Source organism: Vanacampus margaritifer, chromosome 10 (assembly GCF_051991255.1).
Source record: "Vanacampus margaritifer isolate UIUO_Vmar chromosome 10, RoL_Vmar_1.0, whole genome shotgun sequence".
NCBI lineage: Eukaryota > Metazoa > Chordata > Actinopteri > Syngnathiformes > Syngnathidae > Vanacampus > Vanacampus margaritifer.
Genome location: NC_135441.1, coordinates 8447501 through 8463961, shown reverse-complemented (window position 1 = coordinate 8463961; position 16461 = coordinate 8447501). Strand labels below are relative to the sequence as shown.

The 16461-nt window shown below is 38.5% G+C and overlaps 2 protein-coding genes across 6 annotated transcripts in view; both read left to right on the top strand.

Moving 5' to 3' along the window:
- Nucleotides 1-2890: 2890 nt before the first annotated feature.
- Nucleotides 2891-14619, top strand: mtmr7a (myotubularin related protein 7a). 3 transcript variants are annotated; one of them, XM_077578002.1, is made up of 14 exons: nucleotides 2891-3123; nucleotides 3411-3533; nucleotides 3653-3815; nucleotides 4297-4454; nucleotides 4539-4667; nucleotides 7497-7631; nucleotides 7861-7993; nucleotides 9916-10025; nucleotides 11220-11345; nucleotides 12352-12401; nucleotides 12480-12680; nucleotides 12761-12895; nucleotides 13214-13340; nucleotides 13425-14619. In XM_077578002.1, exons 1-14 carry the CDS (start codon nucleotides 3100-3102, stop codon nucleotides 13758-13760), a joined length of 1950 nt encoding a protein of 649 aa, XP_077434128.1. In that variant the 5' UTR covers nucleotides 2891-3099; the 3' UTR covers nucleotides 13761-14619. The 3 variants fall into 3 exon arrangements, with proteins under 3 accessions (XP_077434128.1, XP_077434130.1, XP_077434129.1); XM_077578003.1 differs by lacking the exon at nucleotides 2891-3123 and adding an exon at nucleotides 3183-3315; XM_077578004.1 differs by lacking the exon at nucleotides 4297-4454 and having other exon boundaries at nucleotides 3096-3123.
- A 1303-nt stretch (nucleotides 14620-15922) lies between these two features.
- Nucleotides 15923-16461, top strand: part of cnot7 (CCR4-NOT transcription complex, subunit 7) — a 16851-nt gene continuing 16312 nt past the window's right edge. The window contains exon 1 of one of the 3 annotated variants that reach the window (XM_077577326.1): nucleotides 15923-16072. The gene's annotated coding sequence lies outside the window, so the exon portion shown is untranslated. Of the gene's footprint in view, nucleotides 16137-16211; nucleotides 16408-16461 lie in introns of those variants that run through there. The other 2 variants (XM_077577325.1, XM_077577327.1) reach the window with 2 other exon arrangements.

Here is a 16461-nt window from a genome sequence, read left to right as displayed (position 1 = left end):
TGTCTTGTTGCCAATGTGAATGTCAGCCTATGTTAGTGCTATGTTAGTCCATGAAAAAGCATACCGGTAGTTTACTCATTTTTGTTCTTAATTTGTATGTTTAATGTTCAGTGTTTTGAACAAATAAAAGTGTGTAAAATTAGACACACAAAAAATAAATTTGATGTATCAATCTTGTACAAAATTGTTTATTTTTATTTTTATACTTAGTCGTGAATTTTGCTGTTCTGTTTCCTTTTCTACTTATTATGTACAGGTCAGTAACTGACATTTGCCTTATTGCCGCCAAGTGGCAGAAAGCTCTATTGTAACTGAGCAACTTATTGACAATTGTAACAGCTCCAATGCATTGAATTCCTAACATATTATTTAATGCAGTCCAAGGTCGGCATGCGAACGGTATGGCTGCATGATTAGGAACCACTTATTTAGACATTTCAGGTATGAACCCATGGCCACCCCTATATGAGTCATGGTTTCACCTTGGCCACCCCAATAAAAAAAATTCTGACTACGCCCCTGAGCATAAATTAATAATCTCTGCAGTTTAACTGACTACTTTTATTGTTTGTTGTTGTCTCTCTGTTGTCCTGAAACAGATGGACGATCTACCAAGTGGTCTCAGAATTTAACCAGTACAGTAGAACAGACCGCAGGCAGGCTTGTCTTCAAGTGGCTAAATGCTGGAAATCAAATGCTGATCATCTGGCTGTGTATTCACACTGATGGCAGTAAGAACTGCAGACAAGCCAAAGTGGTCATATTCACAGGACAAATCATATTCAGTGTCTGACAGCTCCAGTGAAAGGCTTGGAGATGTTCTTGCCCAGAGCAACCTGCAGAAGTCGGACGCTTCTTTTAAGGTACCAACGGGTGGCGTATGAATGTGGAGGAAAAGCAGACTGAAATGAGGTAACTCAAGGATGAATACAGCATCGAGACAAACACTTTCATGTCTTTGAAGGTAACCTTTACAAGCGTTTCCAAGTCTACTCTTAATCTCAGCTGATATCAACCTTTGCAGTTGATTGACGATGAACTCTGCTGGTTGTTTTTTTTTAGTCCAACTGCTCACTGGCCTTCTCTAGAGTGTTTTCCAATGTCCTGTCAACCATCATTCACATCCCCGTCTGCGTTTGTGTAGCCTCTTTTACAGTTTGAAACAGAGGCATGCTCATTTTCTTCGCTGTTGTCAACATCTGCTTTTAAGGAGATAGAATCCTGAATAAACAGAAGTGCCTTGCTAATGTGACTGAATGATCAGTCCAACTGCCACATCATTCTAGTTGGCATAAGGATGTGTATTAAACTGTAAGTTCTCAAAGTTTCAAAGCATGATCATAGCATCGTCACGGTCTTTTGTTGTCTAGCAATTACTGTACATGAATCAAAAAGAATGCCAGCCAAAAGGAGTGTGGGCTCATCGCCGTCATTTTAAACTTTCTTCATTTCTAAGCAAGACTGTGATTGATGTTGAATTATGCTGAGGCCAAATAAATACACTTTTCGGTAGGCTCAGTCACCATTTTCAAAAGATGTATTGTATGTAGGACAATGAGCGATTCCAGGGCTCAAACTGTTCACTTTGCATAAAAGATCCAATGATTAATTTCTGTTGTACATCAATCTCATTCCAAGGATCGCCAACTCCATCCTTAGGTACAAAAAAGGTGGATTATAGTACTAGTTGATTCATTTCTAGATGGGTACAGTATTATCGAATCTTTTATGTGACTGGGGAAGTTCAAAACCGACCTACCCTATACATCTTTGGACCCTTTATGGACCCTTTTGCAAATTGTTTGCCTTAATTACTGTTAATGCATTTCTTGCACTTAATGAATAGCGTTTTTCTCTAGCTGTATCATTTTGTTTTTTTCTTTTTAGAAAGGCAACTGTGTTTTATTTACACTGCAATTTTATTATTAATTTAAAAATGTGTTGCATCATATATATTGATATATGATGCAATATATGATGCACCTTGCAAGGTGCTTCTTTGTATGCCGCCCTGTCATATAGCTAAAATAGCTAACCAAAATAGTGCAAACACCTTACAGCATGAACTACTTACAAACTTGACTCACTACCCACCAGACCCGTAGTACCTGCTCTCAATCATCCACTAGAACGGAAGCTAGTGGTGATCAGAACCCTCGAGGACAGAGCACTATCAATGAAGGACAAAAGCAAACACATCCAGAAGGGTCTTCAAACTGGGCCTGTGCCTTTGTCAAATTTATTAGGTGAAGAAGGGACATACTATATATGAGACCTAGGATAGAAACAGGAGACAGAATGTGGTGGTCTAGAATCAGCAGAAAAGGATGGGACATTTCCTTGAGGACAATGATATCCATAAGGAAGGACTGCCATCTACAGTAGGTAATAATTTATTTTACAGTAATAAAAATAAACTTTGTAATCCTAAATGTGAAGATTGTGGTTATTTTGTACAAAAAAATAAAACATTTTTTGTTCTCAAAATATGCGCCAATGCCAATGTGCGACACATGCGGCAAGTTTTATTGATTTATTCGTCTTAAATTTATTTGGGGCTAATAATCAGAGGCATTTTAATTGGTGATAGGTGTGATGAATAACATTTAACATTAATGGGATTGGTTAATTCTGGATCTGCACATTCCCCTCTAGATTTTTTTTCCTTCCCAAATTGTACAGGTTATAGGTCACATTAACGGTGGAAATAGAAAGGTTTTTTAAATTAATGAGCTCTCTTGGTCTAATTTTTTATTTTATTAAATAAATTAATAAATAAAATAATTAATTATTTATACCAACCCTCACATTTGAACATAGGCGTATAGACTTTTTTTTTTTTTAAATTATCCACGTCATGTGACATGATGCAAAGATCTCCTTACAGGGGGCTTTAGGACCTAGCACTGACAGTGCAACGCAACTGAGAGCTTCCATCATAATGGCTGGACGTGTGTAAACTGAATTGTTTGTTTACCTAAGCGCCACAGACGACGCGTTTTGAATCGAACAGAACCTTGAACGTTTGTGCCCCGATTGCATATAATCAGTGGTGATATTGATTTGTGACTGTGTTTGTGGCTCGCTCCATACAAACCAATGGAGCACATCCGACTTCCAAAGGTAACCGCAAATCTGATTGAGTCATCATTTCCGCAATGCACCTTCCTCACCCGTGTCAAGTCGTCACTCGGTCTGTAAGGTTTATATTCAGCAGTAAAGGACATACAGTCTCCATTGAAAGGGAGTACGCGGCGAGAGCCACGTCGACTGATCGTTGAGAGGGCGTTTCAGTGTAACCTAGGCTGTGTCAATGCAAGTCAATCCGCGGCTAGTGTCTGAGGAGATTGAGAATGACGTCATTCGTTAGCAATGATAGTTTTTGATTGTGCGTCTGCTGCCTCCACCAGGTGGAGAAGGTCAGGCTGCTTGACAGAGTGTTCACCAAAAGAAGCAGATTGGGCACCCTCTACCTGACGGCCACCCACACCATCTTTGTGGAGAGTGAAGGTAGAATGCGCAATGAAACATGGGTAAGTAACGAAAGGAATGATCACGATCAGTTCAGTGTTTTCAAAGACAAAAGTACTTTATGAGTGTTCTTTCCTCTGTAAATGTCAGAGCATAAGATATATTATTTTTGTCTCATTAGGTGCTTCACAGTTTGGTTTTCAGTGTGGAGAAACAAGCGACCACGCCGTCTGGATGTCCTCTGCTTATACGCTGCAAAAATTTCCAGGTTCTTCATTTTGTCATACCTCAAGAGCGAGAGTGCCATGATGTACATTTGTCTCTGCAGCGTCTCTCTCAACCAGGTGACTTGCTTGCTTTGATCCTGTTCAAGTTATTACTGCCACTAAGCAGGAAAAGCGATTCATGAGCAGTTTGGCTTTTGGAGTTGACTCGTTTGCATGATAATTAAGTCAGTGATAGTCCAGATTCAGTAGCTGGAGTTGAACCTCCACAATATTGGAGTGGGACTGTAATCCTGGAACCTTGTGATTTTTATTTTATTTTAGACATAGCATCTAAACATTTGAATAACTTTTGACATAATCAGCACATTTGGCTATCAAAAATTTGATATTCGCTATTTGCAGGGCATGGGGACCAGGCCGGCCTGTAAATAGTGAAAAATCTACACTGAAATACATTTGGAGTAAAAATAAATAAATAAACACCCCAAAATAACCACAATAGATTAAAAAATGGTTTGCCAATCTTTGACTTCCTGACTAAACATGTGAGATTCTGATTCTCAAGCTGACATCTACCAACCTTCATTTTACCTTGTAGAGCGCTATGCTGAGCTCTATTGCTTTTCATATAAACCAAACGATGATGAAAAGGAGAGACGACGGGAGTGGGACTTCTTGGACCTCAGAGCTGAGTACAGCAGAATGGGAATCCCAAACTCCCTGTGGAAACTCTCCTTGCTTAACCGACACTACAAAGTCAGCGCGCTGAGATCCGTGACCAAGCACTTGATCTTCACACATGTGGCCCTTGCAATAACTAGGTTTTGTTTATTTTTCTAGGTGAGTGACACTTACCCTGCTGAACTCTTTGTACCCGAGTCAACAACTCCGTCAGTCATCACGGGAAGCTCCAAGTTCAGGAGCAGAGGAAGATTTCCTACTCTTTCATACTACTACAAAAAAAATCATGTAAGTTGATGCTTTGTGTGTGATCGCTCATTCTTTAAATAGTCAGAAAACAAATCTTGATACGAACAGTATCTTTAGAGTACGTGCTTTTAATTGAAACAATTTGGTTTGTGATTTATTCATTCAAACAGTCTGGTTACTGTAGTAGAGATAGACCGACTAGGTTTTTTCAGGGCCAATACCAATACCGATTATTACTAGTGAAGGAGACCTATAACTAATATTTGGAGCCGTTATTTAGTAAAAGGGAAAAATATTGGCATTAAAAAAAAATATATATATATATATATATATATATATAAAAATTCCAACTCTTAACTCTGTTGAAACTTCATGAAGCAGAATGTTTTTTTGAACAACTTTTCAGATTAGCAAAATGTTGATATATTTTTAATTTTTTTTTAATTATCAACAATCGTCATTTGTGTTTTAAAATTCTAACAAAAATTTCACGGACAAAACTAAATGAAAACTAAACAAGTAAGTATCATAGTTTTCTACAGTAAATGTTTTTTCCTAAAATTATAAAATAACTGAAATGTTAAACTTTCATGTATCTTTGTTTTACTTAAAAAATATATAAAAATTTAATGCAGAGAGTTCCGAGGGTCAGCACCATCTCTTTTAAAGTTAACAGAAAATCTAAATAAATACCTCCCTGAGGTCTACACAGTTTTAAATGGATCTATTATCATCAGATTTAAAAAAATATATATAAAAAAAAAGAAGGCAGATACCGATATCCGTCAAAATGCCAAATATCGGCGCCGATAATTATGGAGGACCAAAAGTGCCAAAATTAAATAAATGAATACACCATTAAATAATTAAATAAATGTGTCATTAATTAATTAAATGTTTAATGTATTAATTAAATATGGAATTAAATCAATCAATGTGTCATTAATTAATGAAGTTACCTATGATTATTTGTATATATATATATATATATATATATATATATATATATATATAATTATATATATAATTATTTCTCTATTTAATTGTTTCATGGTCACTGTGTTGCAGTGTTTTATGAATTTATTTTATCTGCCAAACTCACCCATCAAAGTTTGGTGGGCAGGTCCTAACACCTGATTGGTCACCCTGCTCCCCAAGTCAAGGCAAATCCATTTCAGAATAATGAATTGATGCAGCGTGAGTAGCTAGTAAACACAATTGGTTAGGCTGGGTGGCGCTATTGACCTCAATAGGTGCCTTATACCATTAGACTCAGATTTACGATCTTATGAGGTGCTTTTTGAGACGTGTTGAGATGGAAGTCACTTTTTTCGCATTTCCTGTAGTCAAGTGGCCCCGCCCGGTAAAAGGAAGAAAAGAAAGTTGGAAGTACAGGGCCACTCGCTTTTGTGTCGGAATTTCTTCCTGAGGGGACTACAAGTCTTATTGAGCCAAGGCTGCCGCGGCTCCATACACGCATTCTATTTATTCTCCTGATGTTCATAAGGAGCCGTTAGCGTGACGTGACCGCCTACAAGAACTGCGAGATCTCGCGAGAGTCGAGGCGGGACATTACGAGAACTACGCCTCAGAAGCAAATCACTCTTCAATGGAAACACCTACAAGTCAAAACTGTACGTTAGGGAAATAGTAGAAATATCACATTTATTTTTATGTTGGTTTTGCACAATAACAAGCCTCGATCAATCTATATCAGCAAAAAAAATCCATCACCTTATCCACCATGTTTCTAACCTCTTGAAACCGAAGGAGTCGATTAGACAAGATTTGAGTGAATTAGCCCCGCCCACTAACTTTGATGGGCGAGTTTGACAGATAAAATAAATTCATGAAACGCTGAACAAACACAGAAACATGAAATAAATAAATACAGAAATAATTATATATATATCTGTATCTATCTATATATTTATATATTATATATATATATATATATATATATATATATATATATATATATATATATATATATACAGAAGGTTTAGATGCAGCCTCTGAACTGAAGAGAATTCTTGAAGCAATGGTAGTTATTACAAAAATGGCCAGCAGGTGGCAGCAGAGTATAAGAGTTCAACCAAGGCCATGTTGCAACAAGCTGTTTCCCCCACTGTTTTAAACAGATTTGTGAATAATGATGAAACTTGCTGCAAAACGGAAACAGATAGAAATATCCTTTTTTTTCCTGATGAAAGAAGAGACTAATCTTTTTTTGGTAGGTTCCATGTTTTCATAACAATAAACAATGTTCTGTGGGCCTTGCAAAATCAGTCAAAATCCAATAAAACAGCAGGGAGTGAAGGAGGTTGCTTCAGTGAAAATGGCTGGGAGTAAATGAGTAAAAAAAAGAAAGAAGAAAGTTGTCTGTTGGGTTGCCCAGCGTTCTAAGTAAATATGTCAAAATGCTCTTTGCGTTCAATTAGAAGTTCCGTATGACTCTTGTGCTAAAGCATCTTGGCCACATTTATGTTCATCAGCCTTAATGTTCATAAATCATTCTATTAGTCCTTAACACAACAGTTGGGAGTGCTTTATGAGTGTAAGGTCAACTTCCCAGGGTTGAGTGTCCAGTGTGTGAAGACCAAAACATACAAGAGGCTTAAGTTTTGGTTGATGGGTCTAAAGGGAGAACTGAATAATAATTCTTGGCTTCGTCTCCTGTGGCTAATAAATGGCGATATGAGAAAATTATTCCTCCTAATATGCACGGTAAGTGCTTCAAATGTTTTGTATTTGTCCCCCAAAATGTCCATTTAAAGTAAGAACGGTAATAACTGACAGAAATGAGCTCAGTGTAATTGATTGATGCAAAAGAATCCACATGTGAAGCTTCCCCTCGCTTCCTCCCAGGCAACCATCTGCCGTAGCAGCCAGCCTCTTTCAGGCTTCAATGCTCGCTGCTTGGAGGATGAGCAGATGCTGAAGACCATACTGAGGTCCAATCCCCGCAGCGACTTCATGTATGTGGTGGACACCAGGCCCAAGGTGAGCCCCCACGGATGGAAAGAATAATACAAGTCATGCAGTATTGTGGTGTATGTTCAGGTGGGTTTTATTTTCCAAACAGCATTTTTGCAGCTGGATATGCTCATAGAAAAAACACTTGGGAGAATTCTTAGCTCTTGTCTAGGAACACCATGATCAGTATTGCGTAACTGTTTTCTAACGTCAAAAACAAACTTATCTTCTAACGACCAGCCAAATATCTTTCCAGTTAAATGCGATGGCGAATCGAGCAGCAGGAAAAGGCTATGAAAATGAGGACAACTACTCCCACATTAAATTCCAGTTCATCGCCATTGAGAACATCCACGTGATGAGGAGCAGCCAACAAAAAATGCTAGAAGGTACAATAATTCTCACAGAGGCTTTATTGCTGGAATGTTGGTTGGCAGCGCACTTCTCAGTGTTTCTGAAATGTTTTCATCACTCCAGTGTTTATGGAAACAATGTATGATATTTGGCTTCATCTTTCCAACTCTTGTTATTTTCACATGTCTATAGTACAGCGTGACCCCATGTTATCACTTCGGCTTTTTGAGACGAACGCAGCCAGACAGACTGCACTGTGCTGCAATCAGGCCTCAATTGAGCCCACAGGAGAATTTCTGGGTATTGTGCCGGGGTGATCCCAGGAAGACTTTGAATCCATCTGGGTTTTATTTCTGAGCTATTTTGGTTTCCTGGAGTGCACAATCTGCGACCTACCCCCAAAGCAAAACTGAGGGCGTGAGAATGATGTGGTTCCTATTCTGAAAAATTGTAGCTGCTGTCCACTTGTAAAAACTTCTTTTTTTTGGCCTCCTGGCAGCTCAGAAGAGTATTAGAATGTTGAGACAAAAACTCTGGCCTCCAGATATTGCTAGTATGTCCGATCGCATGCTGAAATGCAATTTTATGGACCCCCCCACCCCTGCCTGGCAGCATCAGCTTGAAAGTTTCATTTAGGTGGTAGTCTTGCTCTCGTACAATAAGTTATTAAAGTAACAATGAACTTGTTCACCTGCCACGCTCTCATTGCCCCAGGATCATACACAAATCTGCACAATTTCACGGTGCCAGGGAAAATTGTTATTATCAAAAAAGTTTGTCACAAGTATTGAATGATTTTTAGAATTGCGCATGTTCCACAAAAATGTACACTTGTTGCGGGAATAGACTGCATTTTCAAGTTGTAAAATACATATACACAAAGAAAGATAACATGTAATTGTGAAAAACATGGCACGCAGATTTTATCCAAATACAATCTGACATATATTCAAGATTTAAATTATGGTTGAAGCTGATATAGCATGCAAAATGTACTTTGTAATTGATTCAATACAAATTTGTGGGTCTCTGAAGAGCCTGCCCACTCTTGACTGATCAAGTATGAACACAATCAAGTGAATCTTTCGTGAGGCTTGAAGCATTTACGACTTTTACCAATTATAAGCCAAGTTTCGCCTATGACTTGGAAGTGTGGGTGGGTGAAGATCAGCCATTTTCAAGTGACTGCCAGGCTACGTGGAAGAAACGCTATCAGGTCAAAGTCAAACTTGAAGCAGACCTGCATTATCTAACTGCATTATCATCATTACGTTTCAGATTACAGGAACACATTTGATTGCTTGGCAAAGTTTTGGGCATGATGATGGGAGGGTTATGTTTGGCGATGTGACTGCTGCATGCACCACATGCATGAATCTGAATACTAAATGCTACAGAGTAATACAGTATATAGAAACTTTTTATAGTTGAAACCCTCCCACAATCTTTGAATCACTCGAACTTAAAATATAGTTTTAAAATATCCCTGAGTGCCTTTTGTTGCTCAGTTTTTCAAATAAAAGACAAAGTGTACTCGCTTCAAGCTGTATGTTTGTCACTCACAGTTGAACTTTACTGTAAAACGGACACAAAGTTGATTAAACATGGAATATTTTGAGCATCAAAATGTATAACTAAAGTAAATTTTGTCTTAACAAATGTCTGCTAGGTTACAATGTGAAATGCCATAGCCGTAATAACGGAAGTTAGCGTTGATGTCACAATAATTATAAACCTTCAAACAACTTCTATTTTAATACACATGGAGTAGCAACGTGTGAATAAACAGGAGCCTGAAGGAACCTAAACAATGAACGGCAATTCACTGTAAAGCAAACACGTCTTCAATCGTCGAGTCAAAAAGAGCGTCTGTTAAAGGAAATGTGTCTTGAGCACGTGTGTTATTGAATAAAGTCTCGTTTTTCCTGCCACTGAGACAGCTGTGTTGTGAATGCAGTATGTGAGCTGCGTTCCCCTTCGATGTCTGACTTCCTGGACGGCCTGGAGAGCTCAGGCTGGCTGAAGCACATCAAAGCTATTTTGGATGCAGGCCTCTTTGTTGCCAAGGTCAGTCTGCTGATGAATCCTTGCTGTCTTCTTCCCTACTACTCTAAATATTAGCTTGTACTGCAGTGTTTTCTTTTTTTTCTGAGTTGATAAATAAATAATACAATAATGCTCTATTAATATTACATAGTTAAATATTTTGACCCCATTAAAAAAAATAGTTAATTACAGTCAGGTCCGTAAATATTGGGACATTGACTCTATTCTCATTTTTTGGGGGGGCTCTAAACACCACCACAGTGGATGTCAAATAAAACAGACACCATGAGCTTTAAATGAAGACTTTCACCTTTTACTTGAGGGTATTGCATCCAAATCAGGTGAATGCTGTAGGAAAGTTTGTATATGTGCCTCCTACTTTTTAAGGGAGCAAAGTAATGGAACAATTGGGCTACTCAGCTGTTCCATGGCCAGGTAGGTAGGTTGGGCAATATATTGAAAAAATATCAATATTGCCATATTGGCCCATGCAATATGCATATCACAAAGACATGCAGTAAGTTTCATATGGAATTGTATGCTTTTATCTGAATTTGACCAGTCGGGCCCAAACGTAAATGTGTATCACCATTATCTCAGGTAATTACAATTATTTAAAATAATACATTGAGCTTGCATATTTTGCCACATGAATTATTTTTTATTCTTTCATTAGATAATAAAAATATTATTTTTATATTAAATATCGCAATAATATTAATACCGCAATATTCAACAACTATATCTCATATTGTATGTTTTTCCAATACAGTATTGTGCAACCCTACTAGGCTATCGTGTATATGTATTATGTATGGCTGCGAATGGAACTGGTTCCCTTATATTTATTGCTCTAACAGCAACAAAAAGCAGCAGGTTGTATTCTGAAGTGTTTCAGGCAATATTACTGGCTCAGGCAAATGCTTCAGAACTTATTGGATGGCGTTCCACAGTACAGATGAAACATTTCCCGAAGCATATGTAGTGGCAACCGATACATTTTTAAGGCATACAATTGTAATGTTATGCAACAGCCAATCAATCACCTGACCTGAATTCAGTTGAACCGATCACTTGATTTAAATAAAACTGAAAGGAAGATGCTCCAAGAATACACTCAAAATGTTCCTGATACCTCAAAACTATGGCAATTCCTATGCTGTAAAGAAGTTGAAGTTCACCATCAAAGTGTAATATCCTGTGTGCGCGTTGCAGGCCATCGCCGAAGAGGGTGTCAGCGTCCTGGTTCACTGTTCAGATGGTTGGGACCGAACTGCTCAGGTGTGCTCTGTGGCCTGCGTGCTGTTGGATCCATACTACCGGACCATCAAAGGACTCATGGTACAGACTGACTCCACTGACACATACACAGAGTGGACTAAAGTAAGGGTGGACAAGTAGTCATCTAATGGCTCCATTCTACCAGGAACTGAAATTGGTTGAAATCTGGGATGTGGGTCTCTTTGTTACATCTGAGCAACTTCTACTTTTCTGTGGTGATTTTGGAATTTGGAATGTGTCTTTGGAAGAACATTTTGGATAGTTCATCCCAAAGGTGTTAGGTAGAGCTCCCACACCAAAGTCTTCTTTGCTATTTATGGAAAAATTCAGCTTTCTGCGCTGGGGCACAGTCACTCTTGAAATGAAAATAATTTTCAGCAAATTGTTTCCACAAAGACGGAGCATAGAATTCGTCCCAAATGTATGAGCAAAATGGCATTAATATCAAATGAAGATAAGGGGATGATATATTCCAAGGGTGTCCAAACGTGTATACGTGAAAAAACTGTGTATTGTTTTTGTTTAGATTATGATATATATATATTTTTTTAAATGTGTGGTGATTAAAGTGGGTCAAGCATCTTATTAGAATAGATCTGCACCTGTACGTAATAGAATTACATCACCATATTCAGAATCAAATCAAGCACAATCTAGACTAAGCCAACCTTGACACACAGCTGGAAGTGGCACAAACAATTGCGATTGCATGGTGCGTCTTAGTGAATAATGTGTGAATTGTGGAAGACAGTGAAGTGAGAGATAAAATGCCACCTGTTGCAGAAAGATCATAGTACAATCCAGCCAAATGGTATGTATGGGCTGTGTTAAAAGTTAAGAGTTAATCTTATGATATGCAACTGGCCACTAAAAAACAGATTTTGGCCTGCAAATGACCTCCGGGTCATAGTTTGGACACCCCTGCTCAGTCCAACGTCCTGATTGATTTCGTAAGGTTTATCGCAATACTTTTGCCCATAAGAATGTTTCTCAACTACGGGTATGTGCTAACCATTAATATAAGATTGCTCATAACATGACTTGGACATGTCTTTTTTGCACTTAGGTTCTCATCGAGAAAGACTGGGTCTCGTTCGGCCACAAGTTTTCTCACAGGTTTGATTGATGAGTCGTTTCATAGCATGATGCTTTTGACGTTGTGGTGAAGTCTAACACTCCTCACTTCCTATTCAGATGTAACCACCTAAATGGCGACTCTAAAGAAGTGTCTCCTGTTATCGATCAGTTCTTGGAGTGTGTGTGGCAACTGATGGAGCAGTTTCCCTGCGCGTTTGAGTTCAATGAGCGGTTCCTAATCACTATTCACAGCCACATCTACTCCTGCCAATATGGAAACTTTATTGGCAACAATCAGCGGGAAAGGATAGAACTCCGGTAAGATTAGCCCCCCTGCTTTTAACAGTGTACAAAATGAACTATATATTCTTTATTCAATATAATTTCACTTCATATAGAATTTGTGAAAGAACCCACTCTCTGTGGCATTATCTGTGGTCCAACCGGGCAGATTACACCAACCTCTTGTACAAACCAGACCTCAGCCAGACACAGGGACTCCTTCAGCCATCTACCGCCCCCTATTGGTTCAAGTATGTCACAGCATTTATTTCACACAAATGATTCATCTGGTTAAAACTGTTATACCGTGTTCTGGCAAGGTTTCTAAATGGTCATGTCAGTGTTGCATTGAATGTCGATGATTTCAGGTGTGGGCACTTTAAAATATCAGGGGTATTTAAATTTGGACGTTTCACTGTATTTGCAATGAATTTTGCCACTTTGTAAATCAGTAGGAAGACTTCTGTGTGTGTTATTTGAGAATTGTCAACATATTTACACTGTCAGCATCCTTTTGTCCTTTTGACTGCTCTGTATAAATGCAAAGTGATCATTGTTTTGTTGTCCAGATTTTGGAGGGGGTTGTACAACCGATTTAACCGCGGGATGCACCCTCGACAGTCTGTAGAGGATTACCTACGGGCCATTCAAGAGGAAACAGAGCAGTTAGAGGAGCTGCTTGCCTCGCACAAGCAGGTAAAAGATTTTTTTTAAATATTATATTATATATTTATTATCTTGATAGCTTCAATGCTTGCACTTGTCTCTCCTGATCAATAGAAAATTTCCAAACTGGAGGAGAAGCAGGTGTGCCCAAAAGCAGCCACCTTTGATAAAAGCCCCACAGCCTGGGTTTTTGGCAATGATGTCGGCCTGGCAAACACCCCTCAAGACTACACCTCAGGCTTTCTGACCAGCAGCCCCTGTCAGCTAAAGCCACCACGCAGTAGCCTGACCCTCTCGCCCCAAGACTTCAACAAAACGTACGACTCCAGCAGTCACTCCAACGGCAGTGATCTGGAGTCTGGGATAGCGGACCTGAGCTGCCGTTCGCCTTTTAGTGAGGAGAGCAGCCGAGATCAAGACTCTGACGATGCTGCCTACTGCGCTACCTAAGCAATGTAGCATATAGTGGAAAATGTAGCAGCTGCCACATGACCCAATTAAGCACTACCTATATATGCACTAAAAACACAGGATATTACCAAATTTCTGTCAAAACTGTTTTGTTTTGCATGTGGTGTGGTGGACGCTGTTTCTTTAATAGTTCAACACCGTTTGCTGTAGTTGACCACATAACTTGAAGAGTTTAATTGCGTCTTGTCTGGAATGTGTGGGCGGCAAATTAAAGCGTTTTGAAGACAGTTTAAAATGGTGAAGTCCATCATGTGCCTCCTGAGCCATTTTGTTGGGCCCATTATCCACTCCAAAATCATTATTACCCCTGAGTGATCCACTTCAACGCATCATTTTGTGTTGAAGTGGATGTGGAAGTACATCCTCTCTTTCACAATGGTCTTCCATATTTTTATGTATCAAATATCTTAGCGGTATAAAAATACATTAAATAGCCAAATAAGAGGTGATGCCATGTAGTGGAAAAACTTGAGCTAGGAAAGCTTTGTTTTATGAAATAAACATTTGAATAAAAGTTAATTTAGAACAAACTCAAACTATGATGCGAAGTAAATGTGTCCCATTATGCTCATTGGCATGTGTGAATTGTTGTCTACTGAACTGAGTTCATGCTTGTGTCTGTAAATCTGGTGTATTACTGTACTGTACAATCCTGCCAGTGAACAATGCAGCGTGCAAATATATTTTTGTACTTTTTTTTATCTTTCTGTGTATGCATGTCGTTATGAATAGTGGAAAAGTACTTGATTAAGTTAAAATATTTTGACTATGGATTTATTCATGTGGAATGAGAGCCCATTTTGGTTCTACTGTACTGTTATTAAATTCTAAAATTGTGTTTATTCTTTCATTCTTTGTGAAATAAGGTTGCTCTTCCCTGTAATCTCTATAAAATCCCTATTATTGCATTTAAATGGATCTAATTACAAATACTGTACAATGCCATCTACCCTGTATCGAAAAGCACATACCATGTTGATTCATCCTTTCACTTCATTATACACCGCATGCTGGAAACAAATATCTTAAGCTGTAAACAAGTAGTTTTATCAATTTATAATGCTCATTCTGGAAAGACCTAACTGATGCTCATTTGATCTGCTATTTAGAGCCATGTCAAATAATCCTACATATCGTACGGAGGTGACAATCAGAATTTATGAATGTAGACCTTGTATCCCAGTTGTGAGAGCACTGGTCTTGGAGAAGCATGGGGCATTGCCTTCCTAGTTCTAGACCTATAGGCTTATAGTAGTTGAGTGATGCGGACCAAATACAGAAAATAACATTGAGAGTGACTATTTGAGCACTACAGAAAACACTTTTAAATAGAGTCAATGATAAATGTAGAGAATATAAAAGTACAGTAAACCAAAACAGTGGAAATTACGTGAAATGTTTTTCTATAGCGGAATACTGTAGATTAAGATTACTCGTATCACACACACTTTAAATTGGAGTTAAGCATTCAGTCATTATCAGACATAGTATTAGCACACATTTTCACTTCCATATTGATTTATGATAAGATGATTAAAGATGAATTCATTGTAATTTACCATCAGTAGTGTCTATAAATAAGTGTATGGTGCCGGTGTCACCAGTGTGGCGGCTGTGGGTCCCCAAGGACCACATGAGAAGTCTGTGGGCCTGTGCTAAATTTAGCTCACCATGATGGAACATTGTGATTTTCGAGGGATGCTGGAAAATTGATCATTTGAAAATGTTAACACTGGCAGGAAAGTGTTGCATTTTGAAGTGCTTTGAGCACCAGCATCTCCACATAAACGAATAGGCTAGGCTAGCATTGATTATTATTGATCATATACAATAGTTGCTTTAATAAAGGTAATTTGAGCAAATTTGTGAAATCATAAGTGTGTATCCGACTAGTAGGACTTAACATTATAATCGGTACCAAAGATGTAGCTCAGTGTTTTTAAAAGGTTGGCGACTAGTGTTTTACATGCAAGGCAAAGAGGAGAAGAAATAAAAATAAAATAATTTAATCTATGTACGGTTTATTTAAATATTTAAAGTGTTTGTGTGTGATGTAAAGTTTTTTTTATTTTTTTATTTTGTTTTTATTTAGCTGAAAATGTTTTCCATCTCTGTTCAACGGAACAGTATTCTCAGACAAATGAGCAAGTTACGCACGTGGCGTAACGTCTACGCGATGACGTCACGCTGTGGGTTAGCTATGATGGCAACCGCAGGTTGACATCAATTCAGTGCTAAATTGTAGACTATTAAAACAAAGTTAGAGGGAAACTCACGGCACAGTAATTAAGGTGAATTTAAGAGATTGAGCTAGTAAACGTTTGAAACACACACAAGCGCGCGTTTTGGGGAAGGGTAAGTTAACGTAGCTTCAGTGAGTCCAAGTGGCACCCGAGTGGGTGTTGTCCTGCTCTAACTTGACTTCTCACGTCAACACACGCTCTTGCTTATTCCGTGGGACAGCTGTGGACAAGAAAGAGGCGTGGGAATGAAATACATACAGGGGAGACAACTGTCTTGCACACGTTAGCAGATGCTTAGTGTTAAACTTGCTAGCTGCTAGTTAGCCCCCAGTGCTGCTGCGAGCTAACAGCCAGCTTCCAAAGAGACAGCTGCACTCCACACGGTTTGCTTAACTTATGAATTCGGCTGAGCAGGATTACAAACTGCTTAATGATCA

Excerpts from the sequence above, each read along its gene's own strand:
- mtmr7a (XM_077578002.1), top strand. The coding sequence starts at position 3,100 with ATGGAGCACATCCGACTTCCAAAG. Across the intron at positions 4,455-4,538 it reads TGCTTAACCGACACTACAAA|GTGAGTGACACTTACCCTGC; the intron begins GTCAGCGCGCTG and ends TTATTTTTCTAG. Across the intron at positions 12,402-12,479 it reads GGCCACAAGTTTTCTCACAG|ATGTAACCACCTAAATGGCG; the intron begins GTTTGATTGATG and ends CTTCCTATTCAG.